At 41.8% G+C, this 16,156-nt stretch overlaps 1 protein-coding gene across 3 annotated transcripts in view; it reads left to right on the top strand.

Annotated features, from left to right (window-relative positions):
- TTC8 (tetratricopeptide repeat domain 8) overlaps positions 1-8,399 on the top strand; it is a 64,553-nt gene extending 56,154 nt beyond the window's left edge. For 2 of the 3 annotated variants that reach the window (XM_040227494.1, XM_040227496.1), the window contains 5 exons: positions 732-871; positions 2,181-2,355; positions 2,674-2,796; positions 5,489-5,572; positions 7,763-8,399. In XM_040227494.1, coding sequence (XP_040083428.1) covers positions 732-871; positions 2,181-2,355; positions 2,674-2,796; positions 5,489-5,572; positions 7,763-7,879 — 639 coding nt within the window. In that variant the 3' untranslated portion in view covers positions 7,880-8,399. The remainder of the gene's footprint in view (positions 1-731; positions 872-2,180; positions 2,356-2,673; positions 2,797-5,488; positions 5,573-7,762) is intronic. The other variant, XM_040227495.1, reaches the window with a different exon arrangement.
- Positions 8,400-16,156: the final 7,757 nt, after the last annotated feature.

Genomic DNA, 16,156 nt, shown 5'->3' with positions numbered 1-16,156 from the left:
GAGGACAGTGCCGCCGTCTTTCTGTGTCCAAGGGGGATTGGTCCCAGGATACCAATGTGGCAGAGTATTTGCATATAACCTGCCCACATCTATCTGTATACTTCACTTATTTAAAAATTTTTATCTGTCTGTGTTGGGTTAGTTACTTCATGTGGGACCTTTCATTGTGGTGCGTGGGCTCTCTTGTTGCAGCACATGGGCGTTGTTGCTCCACAGCCTGTGGGGTCTTAGTTCCCCAACCAGGAACTGAACCTGCATTCCCTGCATTGCAAGGAGGACTCAGCCCCTGGACCTCTGGGAAGTCCCCACGTGTATACTTTAAATCACCTCTAGATAGCTTATGATGCCTAATGCAATACTAATGCTATGTAAATAGCTGGAGATGTGAAATAAATGGTATATAAAGAATTTCCAGTGCATCAAATTCAAGTTTTTCTTTTTGGAACTTTCTGGAATTTTTTTTTCTAAATATTTTTGATCTGTGGCAGACCGAACTCATGAATGCGAAACTACAGATGGGAGGGTGCAGTGGGGTGGTGACTATAATTTTATCTTTTTGTTCACATTGTGACCCCAGGACCTAGAACAGAGTCTGGCTGTGGTAGGCTCTTAATAAATACTGGATTGGAAAAAATACTGAACTGAATAAAATAATGTAAACCAGTCATCATTGTAACAATTTCTTGTTGAGTATTAATACAGTATTGCTCTTCCCTCTTGATGGAGACTAGGAGATGAACAATATTTCATCAGCCACTGAATACTACAAAGAGGTTTTGAAACAAGACAATACTCATGTGGAAGCCATTGCGTGCATTGGAAGCAACCACTTCTACTCTGATCAGCCAGAAGTAGCTCTCCGGTTTTACAGGTACACTACGTTCAATTTGTAAAACTGCTTTCCTGTGAAATAGTGATGCAAAAAGTGATAAAGACGGAACAAAGGTGCAGGGAAACAATGTATGGGCCATGTCTATATGAGACCAAAAATTCAAGCACCCGGATATTTTATGACTATTGAAGCTATTTCTAAATAATTTGGAAATGCAGAAGTAGTTAGCATCTTGCAGAAACACACCTGGATAAATGCCTACTTTTAACACCATGTCGGTGTATGTGAATTGGCCATTTTGTCATCAACCAATAACAACAGTTACTAGAAGCTTCCACGTCACGGCCTCCATTAATACTGCTGTACATAGTGTCAAAACCTTAAAGGTAAAATGATAATGTGATTTGTAAAGAGCAGTGGACCCCAGGCTCTAAAGTTGTGAGGAGGACCTTAAAACAGAATCCCACAAATATGTTTGCAAAATCTATATAAGTTATTTTCACTGGTTCTTTGAGCACATACTTATTTTATGCTATAGATGGTTCCTGAGATTAATTTTTTAAATTATGACTTCCTCTTAAGCCCTTGGGTAATAATCAGGGAGATAACTGGCAGCTGACAGGAGTTCTTTCTAAGTATATGTTGGAGCACAAAAGGCAATAATGTGAATGCCAGCCTGTGTCCACACAGCTGTCTCTACTCCCCTACCCCTGAAGTGGGCCATGGGTTCCTCGGGGCAGCTGGGGTGATTTTCACATGCTTGTCTGAACTCTCTCATCCTTCGGGATTAATGATGAATAGAAGCAAAATAGGGTTCTTGAGCTGCAGTGTGAAAGCTAAATGGGGAACATCGGGATCCCCTGACAGTCTTGTCTTCCTGAGTAGAAGCTCACTGGCGGTCACTGGATGTAGCTGAACCACACAACACAACCAGAATCCAACTCAGCCGAAACCTTGGGAGGCTAAACAAAGGTCTCGAACTCGGTTAGAAGGGCTTAGAAATTTCCCTTCCGAGCCCCAAAGTTGCATGAGGCCAAAGTGTGTAGGGGTTTTACTTTATGTGACTATTTATTTATTATTTTGATACTATAGCAAAGCTTTTTTGGGGAAAAAAAGTTAGATAAGTTATTTCTGACTTTGCCTCTGGACCCATTTCTCATGACTGGAACCATTACAAAAGGCATGCTTTTGAATTCGCTTTAAACTCTTTTTCATTTACTATAATACTTTCTGTTCTTTGGAGGGTATTAAAAACATATAAAATGAATTCACTTCTAACTTTGTAAAAAATATGTCAATATCTGTAAAGTTGATCTGACACCAGAGTGTGTGTGTTCTTTTCAAAAAGGCGACTCCTCCAGATGGGTGTTTACAACTGCCAGCTTTTTAACAACCTGGGGCTATGTTGCTTCTTCGCCCAGCAGTACGATATGACTCTGACCTCGTTTGAACGTGCCCTTTCTCTGGCTGAAAATGAAGAAGAGGTAGCTGACGTCTGGTACAACTTGGGACACGTCGCTGTGGTACGTTGTTTCCCTGGTAGAGTTTCTGTTCTAGAAAAGGTAGGCACACGTTAGTCTTGAAGAAATTTTCACGTACTGGAAATCCAGGTTTGGTTACAGTCCTTGTACCAATTTATAGAGATTGCTGGAAGTCACCCAAACTCATTTTACATCCCCAGGTTAATCCCCTTATGTACAAGTCATAGCTGACTCCTGTGTCTGTCCGGACATGTCGTTTTCTCTGCGGTGGCAGGAGAGATGTGTATGGGGCGAGGAGGTCAGAGGGGTGGGAGGAAGTGGCTGGATTTGTGTGTGCAAGTTTGCGCTCTTCTCTTACAGGGAATAGGGGACACAAACCTGGCCCACCAGTGCTTCCGGCTGGCTCTGGTGAGCAACAACCACCACGCAGAGGCCTACAACAACCTGGCCGTGCTGGAGATGCGGAGGGGCCACGTGGAGCAGGTCAGCCAGCCCCGCGGGCCACGGACAGCCTGCTGGCTTCCCAGAGCAGCAGCCACATGCAGCTGTCTTCACATGTGACAGTCTCAGAACGAGCTCTGGGGTCTGACTGCCCAGGGTTTGAGTCCCAGTATTGGCAGCGTGCCCTTGGACAAGTCATTTAACCTTTCCGTGTCCAAAACAGAACGCTTGAGTTTATTAGGGCAAAACTGCACCTCCCCATTCTGTCCTATGGTTGTGAACTGTTCCACCATTCACAGCCCCTCAACCGCCACCCCGCTGCTCAGGCCCGCATCCTAGGACCACCCCCTACACATCCTAGGACCCCCTCCCACCGCCCCCAGAAACTTCTCTTTTCCAACTGCCCCTTCCCCGCCATCCCCTGCCTCCAGTGAGCCCCGTCCGTTCGTGCCATCCTCCACTCTCTGCCCCCCGCCCCCTCCTCCAGGCTGCTGCCGTCTCCGCCTGGATGAGCACAGGCGTCTCCCAGGTGTGGTCTTTGTTTCCACTCCGTCAGCAAGGAAGTGCACCCTGTAGTGTATTTTCCTCAGGACAGCCTTAGGGTATGTTTTTAAAACAAGATTATTTCATCACTGCTTTGCTTAGCATCCTCCAAAGGCTCCTCCTTGCAACTCGGAATATGTGAGTATTGAACTTCAAACCTTAGCCTTCAGGGCCCCACGTTGTCTGGCCTCCGGGGCCAGCCTCAGACCATGCTTTGCCACCAGTCCTTCCCCCCGCCCCCGGCCGTCAGACGCGTGAGCTGCTGGCTGCTGGGCGGGCCTGTTCCTACTGAGGGGCCTTTGGACTAGACTTCTTTCAGATCCGACAGGGACCCTTTTCTTTTTATCGTTCGGGTCTTCGCTTAATTACCACCTCTTCAGAAAGGCCCACTTGACCGTCAGTCTAAAGGAGCCCTCACTATCGTCTCCTGGTGTTTTCTCCTTCCCAGTCCTTGGCGTTTTATCAGATATTTTCAGTCTGTGTGTGTAGAATGCAGAATGCTAGCTGTGTGAAAGCAGGGACCTTCTCTGTCTTCTAACTGCTGTATTTTCAACATCAGAACCATTGCCCAGCACTGGGGAGGTGTTTAGTGTGGGTAGAATGAGCGGATGATAAATAAAATAGTCATCACAGCAGCTGACCTGGAGGGGTTCTTGTGAAGGTGAGCTGCTTGTGCATGTAAAGCGCTTGGAATAGTAAAGTCACGTGATAGATGCTTAATACATTATATTTTGTTGTTATCATTTACCTAGTGGGAAGTTTAAAAGCTAAATACACTCATACCATATTAATGACAATCAAGATAAATAGCTGTTCCATTCCCTGTATTAGAGATGATGAAACAGACTAGAGGAGGGTAAGTAACTAACCAAGGTCACAGACCCTGTGTGCAGCACGCCAGGACAGTAACCTCCAGCCTGGCCTCCGAAGCGTGTTGCTAAACCTGAGAAAACAAGCAAAGAGACCTCAGTGGATGCTGCCTTTGCTTTACAACATTTTCCCAAAGCGAGTAAAGTGGCTGTGTATTTTGTAAACAAAAGCTAACTGCTCTGAAGTGGGAACTTGTTCCGTCATGGAACTTTGTATCCATTTGAAGCAGGCGCTTTTTATGATTTTCTCTGTTTCCATGTTGGTGATTTTCTTTCCCTCCTACTTATTGTCGTTTCTATAGTATGCAGTTGATTTGAAATGTTTCGGTGAAAGGTCTCACTATTATTAAAAATTATACTTCAGTTCCCCTGGAGAAGGACACGGCAGCCCACTCCAGTATTCTTGCCTGGAAAATCCCATGGACAGAGGAGCCTGGCAGGCTGTGGTCCGTGGGGTCGCAAAGAGTCGGACACAACTGAGCACACACACACATGCTTCAGTTAAAAAACTAGCAAATCATAAAATTAATACCTACCATCTCATATAAGCTATTATTTTTGTTTAAAAAAATATTTAAGAATTTGTCCTCGGGGTCATATGTCGAAGCTGAGCTACACGTTGAAAGGCTGTTTCGGTCGTCTAGGAGTGCTGAGTTTGTGGTCTTAACAGTGAGTGTACAGGCTACTCGTGTCACTCCGTGGCCTCTGCAGCGAGTGATCCTTTGAGCCTGCAGGCGACAAAACATGATGTGAGTTTTGTCTTTCCGAGTGCTTTAGCGAGCGGAAAGCTTGTCATTTTCGGTTGCCTTCAGTTGTCATTTTCAGGTCAGCAGTATAATAAGTGCTTGCTCGTTGTCGTCCAGCGCAGAACGTGGCAACCTGAATTTGCAGTGATTTTTGATGGCTTTGGTTGTTGCCTTAGAGAAGGTAGTTGAAAGCCTACTAAATCAATCAACAGCAACAAAAACTAGATTGATAAGACTGTTTTTTTTTTAGCATTGAGAGGACTATATTTTGAGTTGTACATCATATTGAAATATAAACTATAAGAACAGTGGTTCTCACGTAACTTTTCAATTCTGTTCTTTTCTCCATATTTTGAAGCATTTTATTTTTAATATAATTTTGACAAGATATAAGTAGTTAAGTGTATATCTGTAAATTGTATTTCACAGAAATTCATCCATGTTTATCACAGAATCATGTTTTTTAAAGTCCTTTCCTAGTTAAAGTATTCTTCTATGAAAAAAAAAAATCACCAGTATAGTGCTAATATATGCTCACATGCCTTTGGTCTCTCTCCTGTTATCTTTTCTAAACAGGCAAAAGCACTGCTACAGACTGCATCGTCTTTAGCACCCCGTATGTACGAGCCACATTTCAATTTTGCAACAATTTCTGATAAGGTATTCTTTCTTTATCAGTTTATCATCTGACCTATTTGCTTTCTTCTTTTGTGTGTGTGTTTTCTTCCTTGGTTTTAAAAACTGTACAGATAAATAAGGACATTCTAACGATAACTTCCTGAGAGAAATGGTTTTTTAAACACTTGATTATTTATGCATATGTCTTCATTTTAAGGGAACGTTTAATACACTTTATTTATCACTGAATATTAGCTAAGCTTAATACCATTATGGATTGCAGAAGAATTATTTTATGTTTTAAAAGATGACATTTAATCATTGAAAAACTGCTCATTAACTCCTGGTTTGGGGAGGATTTAGTAATTAGTGTTTTTTTATAGGGAAATCCTGTTTTATCATTCATAGATCATATAGTCACCAAGTCTAGCATGATGCTATAAAATTAGGGATGCTAGTGAAAGCTGTTTCAGCAATGAACAATATAGGAAAGAAGCAACTGTTGATACTGTGTTACAAGTCAGTTAACATCCAAGAGCTAAAAGAAATTGTGTGTCCTTTTACAATAAGAAGAAAGAAAGAAAAGTCATCTAATAACTTTTACTTGCAAGACTTCCTTTAACATGGAAGATGAGTTTTGAGGATAAGAAATGGCTAAAAATATTTGCTGATGTAAAGACTCTTTCTTTATAGACCCACAAAGTTATAAAATTCATTTTTCATAACATGAATGTGAGCTCATTCGTTCTCTTGTGTTTTGAAAATAAAATACGGTAGTTTTTTTTTTTATAAATTGTCATTTTTGAGAGCTTGTTAAGTGCTAGTCACTGTTCCGGGTACTCTCCACACCTCTAATTCTCTCAACAATCCTGCAATGTAGGTAACCCTTACCTTCCCTATGCATTTTTTCATACAGCTGATGTTCCACTTGTTGAACTTGTATGAACAGCTGCTACATACCAGGTGCTGCTGTAGGCACAGAAGATGTTAGTAGTGAATGAATCAGGCAGAAACTTCTGCCTCATGCAGCTTACATTCTAACGGAAGCCAAGGCTTTGGAACTTAAAAGACTTCTCTGGAGCTCCATGGCAGTGGCAGATTCAGAATTCATACCCAGCTCCCACGTGTTTCCCAATGCACTGTGCTGCCACTGGGCATCTGGGGGCTTAGATGGTGAAGAATCTGCCTGCAGCGCAGGAGACCCTGGTTCGATCCTGGGGTCAGGAAGATCCCTTGGAGGAGGGAATGGCTACCCACTCCAGTATTCTTGCCTGGGAAATCCCACGGACAGAGGAGCCTGGTGGGTTACAGTCCATGGGGTCGCAAAGACTCGGACACAACTGAGCAAATAAGTATGCACGCACTTGCTGCCAGTTAGTTAAACCACAAAGAAGCCTTGATTACTTTCTTTCAGGAGTGTTATTAAATTTTAATATTTAATGCAAATGGAATATTTCTGTTAGCAAAAGTCTGCACTTCCATAAGAGAAAGTACAATGTTAAAAAGAAATGCTATGATTTAAAAAAGAAAAGTTTTCAGTTCATATGTGTGTTACAAAAAAACTACCAGAAGTGAATGATCTGTATTTGTGTGTGTGTGTGTGCACACACTGCAAAGCTCTCTCCTGTTAGAAGTGTATACATGAATCAAGGTACATTCAGATGGCTTCAGATACTGTATGTGTTTTTCTTTGGGACTGGATTTTAACAAAAAGTTTATTGAAAATCAAAGATAACCTTAATGAATTTTAAAAACTAGATATCTTCCCAACATTACTGTTAGCAACCTTTTAAAAGCTCCCAGAGCATGTTATTATATCTTAAATACAATAGTTTTTACTTAAGTTTCCTGTCTTAAGAGACATTACCCTAACCAATACGTATCATTGTCTGTGGTAAATTACAGACTGAACTGAGTTGGCTGTTTTAGCATGCAGATGTTAATTTATTTTTATGAGACTATCAGTGACAGGAAAAGAAAACAGGTTTATGAGTTCATAACTAGAGAACTGTAATGGAGCAGAAATTATTTACATGGTTGGTTATTTTTCTCATAGTTTTTCAAGACTGAATTGTAATCTCGGTGAAGAAATTTTATATTGAAGTAACAGAGTCAAGCAATTTGCCTTTGGTTTCTACATTTTGCAGATACTATGTTTTTTTTTTTTAATTCATTTCTTTTTTTTTCTGGTTCTCATTCTGTGGTCTTATTCTGGTCTGCTATTCCTTACAGATTGGAGATCTACAGAGGAGTTATGCTGCTGCTAAGAAGTCTGAAGCAGCATTTCCAGATCATGTGGACACTCAACACTTAATTAAGCAGTTAAAGCAGCAATTTGCTATGCTCTGATTTTTCCTCAGTTAAATATATTCATATATATATATATATATATGTATTTAGGGAAAAAGTAGTATTGTATATATATTTGTAATACAAACCTGTGCTTGATATTAGTGAAGGTGATGTAGCGGGATTTAAACCAGAAGGTTTAAAACTGTATAATAATTTTATAAGATAATATCATAAAAGACAAGATTTAATCTCTTGTAAGCAGACTGTGAACTCTCCCACGGTATATGGTAGATGTTTGTTTACAATGTTTACAAAACATTTTCATGAATTTCTTCAAATTCTTAAAAATACACATTGTTAATGTCCTTTAGTTGGCCATTAGCTAGCATGTAGCTTAAGAGGTGTGAAATCTTCCTTTAAAGTTGCACTTTTATGGCTAAAACTTATATACTTACCCTTGGTACAGACTTCAGAAATTAAAGGTTGTATTTCAAACTATTTTTTATGAAATGCTTTGTGAGACATTCTACATTTTCTTATATATTATGCTTTAAATAAATGTGTATAAAACACCATCCTTCTGTTGCTTTTCATGAGTTTTTGTTTCAGTCATCTCAGATGAAACATGTTTTCCAGAAGTCCAGAAATGAAGTCTTAGAAATCAAGTCCTTATCCTAATTTTATTTTAAATGATATACTGTCAATTTTGCTTTTTCCTAAGAAGCTATTTATGGGATATCATGTTGTCAGTCTAAGACTATCAGGATTAGGAGTGGAGTCATAGGCCACAAGTCCCGCATGGTCAGCCCCAAGAAGGTTACGGGGGATCCAGTACCATGAGTGGTAACATCCTAGGAAGGCTCGCTCTCCAGTGTTTCCTGGACCGCTCATTGACGGCTTCTCACAAGGAAGTGCGTTCAAGGCGCGGGGCTGCTCACGGTCCTGCTTTGGGCTTTGGGATCTGTCCATGGTACTTCTCATGGTTTTAACTTTGTGAAAACCGTTTCACAGGTATTTGTTTCTGTTTCGTTGATATAAATTGTACTGCTTAGCTGATGGAACACAAAAGGTGTGAATGCAGAGAATAAGATTGTTAGAGGCTGGAAGTAACTTCAGAGAATGTGTTGATGAATCTTGTGGGGAGGAGGCCAGGCCCCGCATCACACCTGACCCTGCCCTTCAGGCTGGAACTTCCCCTGGTTCTCCATGAGAGGCTACCTGCTGGGGTCCAGCCCCGGTTGGATCCATAGATATCCAAAGTGTGATGGCATTGGCAACTTGAGAGAGAGAGATAAAGAGATAAGGAAAGAATTCTGCAGTTAAGAAAATAGAGGAGAGAAAGAGGCTGATATTCCTTTGTTTATGCAGAAAGCCAATAAAGCCTCAGCACGGGACTTGCACTGTTCACTTAGGCCACAGGTGCCCTCTCAAATCGCGGAAGGTGCCCCACCTTGGGCACCCTCTCAAGTGAGTCTTAGAAGCCCGGGCAGAGAAGTGAACTCAGAGGGCCCCTGCACTCCAGGGAGTCAGCCTGAAAAGGAAAGAGAAAGAGAGAACGAAAGAAAGAATGACACGGGGAGACCAAACTTCGGTGAGCAAGGCCCGCAGCTTTATTTTCAAAAGGAGCTTTTATACCTTAAGTTGTACGTAGAGAATAATGGAAGATGCAGAATCATGCAGGGTCAGCAGCCCTGACCCTTATCGAGACCAGGCTTTCCTTCTGCATGCCTATCTGTACATACAGGTCTTAGGTGATTTACATCATCTTCTGGCCAGGAGGCCTGCTAACATTTTACGACTCTTTCTTCTGATAAAGGTTAGTTAACCAGAAAGCTTATTTTCTCTAAAAGTGTTTTTTCTAAAGTCAGGCGCCATTCTCCAAAAGCACTAGATAAAAGTTGCATTCCTATAGGGCAAAGGTGCAGTGAGCTATAACAGGGAAAGAATTTATTAACTCAATGTTTAGTGTTGTTAATATCAAGGCCACTACTTATATTTCTATATATCAACTGTGTTAATTAATGCACACAATATGAAAACTTGGCAGCAAACATTGGCTCAGCAATGAGACCCTTCACCAGTATCATTCTAATAATTTTAACTCCTCAAAAGGCTTTATTTAAGCTTCCTGTGCCTCTTGCAGTTGGGAGGCTATAAACAATCACAAGCGTAGTTGTAAAAGTCCAGATAAATCTGTCAGGTAAGTTAGAGAGCCATCAGAGGGGTTTGAATTGAAACACTCCTATTATGCCCAGGAGATTTATTAACTAGAGCTTTAAGCTGATTTTCTTCAGAGAAAGGTGGTCGGGGATAGCCCCCCCGTTGGTGTCAGAGGAGTTGGTGAAAGGCATAATATAGTAAACAGTAGACAGATTCTAGTTTTGAGGTAGATGTTCGAGCAGGCCCAGGGAGTCCCTTGAGTCCTGAAGCCTTGCTTGTCAGGTCTCCTTTGCATGACTTTGTCATGGGTGGGATCTCCTGTGCTGGCTCCCGGCAGCTACCGCTTGTTGGGCTTGCGAGAAATTCCTCAAGCACTGTCAAATTTCCTAGCACTGTATTCAGTATTTAGGTTCAAATTTTATATTGTGAATTGTTTTCTTAGTTAATTTAAAATAAGAACTAGTAACAGTGGCTAGCATTTACCAAGGATGTTGTGTGTACCGAGCACTGCTCAAGCCCTGGGTAAGGAGTGACATTTCATCCCCATTGCAGTCCTGTGAAACGCTGTTATTCCCATTCTTCTTGTGAGAAATATGAAGTGCAGAACAATCAAAGAGCTTGCGCAAGTTGTCAAGCTCAGTAAGTGGCAGAGCTGGGATTCAAATGCACGTTTACTCTAGTTAATAACATACCCGGGAGGCAGGTGTACATTATTTGTAAAGAAATGGGTATAAGGCAGACCACAGACTTGCATGTGGCCTCTGAGTACGTGTATTTTAACTACTGCATCAAATCTCTTAGTGTCTCTTCTCTAAATAAAGCTATCATTTAAAATGAATGTTATATGCATTAGTAAAATTGAATAATAAGGGGATATTAACCACTGTGATGAACAGTATTGCATAGGAACCTGGAATGTTAGGTCCATGAATCAAGGTAAATTGAACGTTATCAAGCAGGAGATGGTGAGAATAAACATTGACATCTTAGGAAGCAGTGAACTAAAATGGACAGGAATGGGCAAATTTAATTCAGATGACCATTATACCTACTACTGTGGGCAAGAATCCCACAGAAGAAATGGAGTAGCTGTCATAATCAGCAGAAGAGTCCAAAATGCAGTAGTTGGGTGCAACCTTACAGATGATAGGATGACCCTGGTTCATTTCCAAGGCAAGTCATTCAGCATCACAGCAACCCAAGTCTATGTCCCTACCACCGATGCCAATATCAGTTCTGTGAAGACCTAAAAGACCTCCTGGAACTAACACCAAAAATAGATGTTCTATTCATCACTGGGGCTGGAATGCAAAAGTAGGAAGTCAAGAGATACCTGGAGTAACAAGCAAGTTTGGCCTTGGAGAATAAAATGAAGTGAAGCAAAGTCTAACTGAATCTTCCAAGATAATGCATTGGTCATAGAAAATGCCCTTTTTTTTAAACAACATAAGACTTCACACACGGACATCACCAAATGGCCAATACCAAAATCAATTTGATTACATTCTTTGTAGCCAAAGATGGAGAAGCTGTTTACAGTCAGCAAAAACAAGATCTGGAACTGACTATGGCTTGGATCATCAGCCTCTCATAGAAAAATTCAGGCTTAAACTAAAGAAACGGGGAAACCACTAGGCCAGCCAGGTACAACTTAAATCTCCTATGAATATGCCGTGAAGGTAATGAATAGATTCAAGGAATTAGAGCTTATAAACAGTGTGCCTGAAGGTCTATGGAGGGGGGTCTGCAGTATTGTACAGGAGACAGCAAACCATCCCAGAGAAAAAAGAAAAGCAGGAAGGTGATGTGGTTATCTGAGGAGGCCTTACAAACAGCTAAGGAAAGAAGAGAACCAAAAAAAAGCAAGGGAGAAAGGGAAAGATACATCCAACTAAATGCAGATTTCCAAAGGACAGCAGGGAGATACAAGAAGGTCTTCTTCAGTGACCAGTGTGTAAAACTAGAAGACAACAGAAGGGGAAAGACTAGAGATGTCTTCAGGAAAATTGGAGATACCAAGGCGACATTTTGCCCAAAGATGGGCACAATAAAGGACATAAAAGGTAGAGACCTAGTAGACACTGACGAGATCAAGAAGAGATGGAAAGAATACATGGAAGAGCTGTATGAAAACGTCCAGATGAGCTGATGACTGTGAGGGTGCAGTCAGCCACCCAGAGCCAGATATTCTGGAGAGCAAAGTCTAGTGGGCCCTAGGAAGCACTGCTGTTAAAGCTAGTGGATGCGGTGGAATTCCAGTAGAACTATTCAAAATCTTAAAGGATGATGCCGTCAAGGTGTTGCATTCAATATGTGAGCAAACTTGGAAGACCTAGGTGTGGCCTCGGGACTGCAAAAGGTCAATCCTCATCCCAGTTCCCAAGAACACTAGTACTAAAGAATGTGCCTACCATTGAACAGTCACACTCATCTCCCATGCTAGCAAGGTCACGCTTAAAATCTTGCATGCTAGCCTTTAGCATTACATGAACTGAGAACTTCCAGATGTCCAAGCTGGAGTTAGAAAAGAGGAGCCAGAGGTTAATTGCCGACATTCACTGGATCATAGAGAAAGCTAGGGAATTCCAGAAAAACATCTACTTCTGTTTCATCGACTATGTCAAAGCCTTTGAGTGTGTGGAACATAATAAACTGTGGAAAGCTGTTAAAGAGGTGGGAATACCAGACCATCTGCATGTCTCTTGAGAAACCTGTATGCAGGTCAAGAAGCAGCGGTTAGAACCCTGTATAGAACAACTGATTGGTTCAACATTGAGAAAGGAGTATGACAGGGCCGTCCACTGTCACCCCGTTTGTTTAACCTATGCACTGAGCACATCATGAGAAATGCCAGGCTGGATGAATTACAAGCTGGAATCGACAGACAGCCTCAGATATGCAGATGATACCACTCTAATGGCAGAAAGTGAAGAGGAACTAAAGAGTCTCTTGATGAGGGTGAAGGAGGAGAGTGAAAGAGCAGGCTTACAACTAAGTATTAAAAAACCTAAGAGCATGGCTTCCGGCACCATTACTGCATGGCAAACAGAGGCGGGAAATGGGGAAGCAGTGACAGATTCCGTCTTCTCCGGCTCCCAAATCGCTGCAGATGCTGACTGCAGACCTGAAATTGAAGACAGTTGCTTCTTGGCAGGAAGGCTATGACAAACCTAGACAGTGTGTTGAAAAGCAGAGATATTACTCGGTGACAAAAGTCTGTATAGTCAAGGCATGGTCTTCCCGGTGGTCACATACATTTGTGAGAGCTGGACTGTAAAGAAGGCAGAGCACCAAAGAATTGATGCCTTTGAATTGTGGTGCTGGAGAAGACTCCTGAGAGTCCCTTGGACTGCAAGGAGATCAAACCAGTCAGTCTTAAGGGAGATCAACCCTGAATACTCAATGGAAGGACTCATGCTGAAGCTGAAACTCCAGTATTTTAGTTTTTGGATGTGAACAGCTGACTCATTGGAAAAGTCCCTGATGCTGGGAAAAACTGAGGGCAGAAGAAGAAGGCGTCAGAGGATGAGGTGGCTGGATGGCATCACCGACGCAATGGATATGAACTTGGGCAAACTTTGGGAGATGGTGAGGGACTGGGAGGCCTGATGTGCTGCAGTCCATGGGGTCACAAAGAGACACGACTGGGTGACTGAACAACAAATTAACACAGCAAAAAATGAACGCGTCAGTATTCCTGAAGTGATACAGAGAGATTTTTTGTCTTGAATTTATGTTAATTCAATGTGAACACCAATGCAAAGAATGACTCAGGATGGCTAAGGGCAGAATGATGACATAACACTGCACCAGGGGTTACATACATCTTTGTAACAAAATTACCTCTGGGCTGCACAACTTCTGGCTTCCATGCCAACACTGCTATATAAGGAAGGTTAACAACTGTCCTCTACCACGATGAAAAACGTGTCCAATCCATGTATAAATTGTTCCGCCAAAATTAACATTATTGAGCTTCCAGCTGATGAAAATGAGATATGGCAAGAAGACTGCCTGCACTGAACGATGGCTGAAGTTACAAATCCTTCCTTTTCAGTGGGTCCCGTCTGAACCAGTCCCTGTGGCCCTGCGGCTCTGTTATTCTAACTGGTGTTCGCCAGGATCAGAGCGCCCATCGGGATATAATTTATGACCTAGAGATAGGAAAATTAATAAAGATAGCTCATTACTTTTAATGTACCACCAACTATTTATTAAAATGAGGGATTTCTATTAAGAGCTTTCAACTGGGATTGATTTTAAGCATTCAGAAAAACAGCAAAGATTTTAGAACTGATGCAAGAGGACTCAACCTTGGGAAAAAATGAATGCAGATATTAGGAGAAATGCCACTCCCGGATAGTTTCAAATTCTAGGGAACAGGTGGATTGAAATGGTCCATAGAGATGTTCCAGAGTCTCAGAATGGTTACCTAGGCTCAGATATCAGGGGGAAAGTTTATCAGTTTGAAAATAACTGCAGTTTTACATCCTTCCATGTTGATGGCATTAGTCCTATTTTTGGCTGACGAAAAATTTAACATTTTTGAGAGATGCTGCCATTTTACTTCCTTGATATTAAAGCCCAACTCTTGAGATTAAAGAATAAGGATTAAAGATGAAATTATAATCGTGAAGAAGTCAGTTGATAAAGAATCTGCCTGCAAGGCAGGAGACCTTGGTTTGATTCCTGGGTAGGGAAGATCCACTGGAAAGGGGCAGGCTACCCACTCCAGTATTCCTGGGCTTCCCTGGTGACTCAGCTGGAGTCTTATTTCTTACAGTGTGGACAATATTTCTTATAATGTGATAAAATGTGAATAAAGGACTATATTTCTTATAATGTGATCCTTTCCCTTACCTGAATCCTGACTGATAAGGAGGAATTGATTGGTATAATGTAAATAGCACTAGTGACAAAGAACCTGCCCGCCAAGGCAGCTGACAGAAGAGACTCAGGTTTGATTCCTGGGTCAGAAAGATCCCCTGGAGGAGGCATGGGAACCCACTCCAGTATTCTGGCCCGGAGAATCTCACGGACAGAGGAGCCTGGTGGGCTGCTGTCCACAGGGTCATAAACAGCTGGACACAATTGAGGTACTTAGCAGAGAACGCAGCACAGATGAGAGGAACTCTTGCAGAAAGCACCCACGCTATCTTAGTGAAGAAAAAGTCACGCTTAGATGTTGGGAAGAACAATCTTTCCTGTTTTTTTTTTTTTTTTACTTTATTTTACTTTACAATACTGTATTGGTTTTGCCATATATTGACATGAATCTGCCACGGGTGTACATGAATTCCCAATCTTGAACCCCTCTCCCACCCCATATCATCTCTCTGGATCATCCCCGTGCACCAGCCCCAAGCATCCTGTATCCTGTGTCAAACATAGACTGGTGATTCGTTTCTTGCATGATAGTATACATGTTTCAGTGCCATTCTCCCAAATCATCCCACCCTCTCCCTCTCCCTCAGTGTCCAAAAGTCCGTTCTATACATCTGTGTTTCTTTTGCTGTCTCGCATACAGGGCTATCATTACCATCTTTATAAATTCCATATATATGTGTTAGTATACTGTACTGGTGTTTTTCTTTCTGGCTTACTTCACTCTGTATAATCGGCTCCAGTTTCATCCACCTCATTAGAACTGATTCAAGGGTGTTCTTTTTAATGGCTGAGTAATACTCCATTGTGTATATGTACCACAGCTTTCTTATCCATTCGTCTGCTGATGGACATCTGGGTTGCTTCCATGTCCTGGCTATTATAGACAATGCTGCAATGAACATTGGGGTACACGTGTCTCTTTCAATTCTGGTTTCCTCGGAGAAGATAGACCCTCTTCCAGTGTTTGAAACTCAAGTTTCAAATGCTGGGTGCCAGCATTTTCTTTCTACTGAAATGTTTCTCTCATTCCCTGTTTAAAAAAAGAAAAACCAGTGACTTTAAGCCTGTCCCTTTACAGCACTACCTTCCTCCCTCTGTCAGAACATCTTCAAAGGGCAGATGATGGTTGTTGCCTGCTTCCCCATCGTCCCTGTGTTTCCTGACCCTCTTCAGTCTGGCTTCAACTCCCACCCCTACTAAGCAGCTCTCGCTGAGGTCACTAATGACTCTCATTAGCCACTCCAGATTTTTTTTTTCTTTTACAGTTATTTATTTTTTATTGGAGTG

This window comes from Oryx dammah, unplaced genomic scaffold (genome assembly GCF_014754425.2).
Source record: "Oryx dammah isolate SB20612 unplaced genomic scaffold, SCBI_Odam_1.1 HiC_scaffold_26, whole genome shotgun sequence".
NCBI lineage: Eukaryota > Metazoa > Chordata > Mammalia > Artiodactyla > Bovidae > Oryx > Oryx dammah.
The sequence above is the reverse complement of the archived record's forward strand: the minus strand, read 5'-3'. Positions and strand labels throughout refer to the sequence as shown.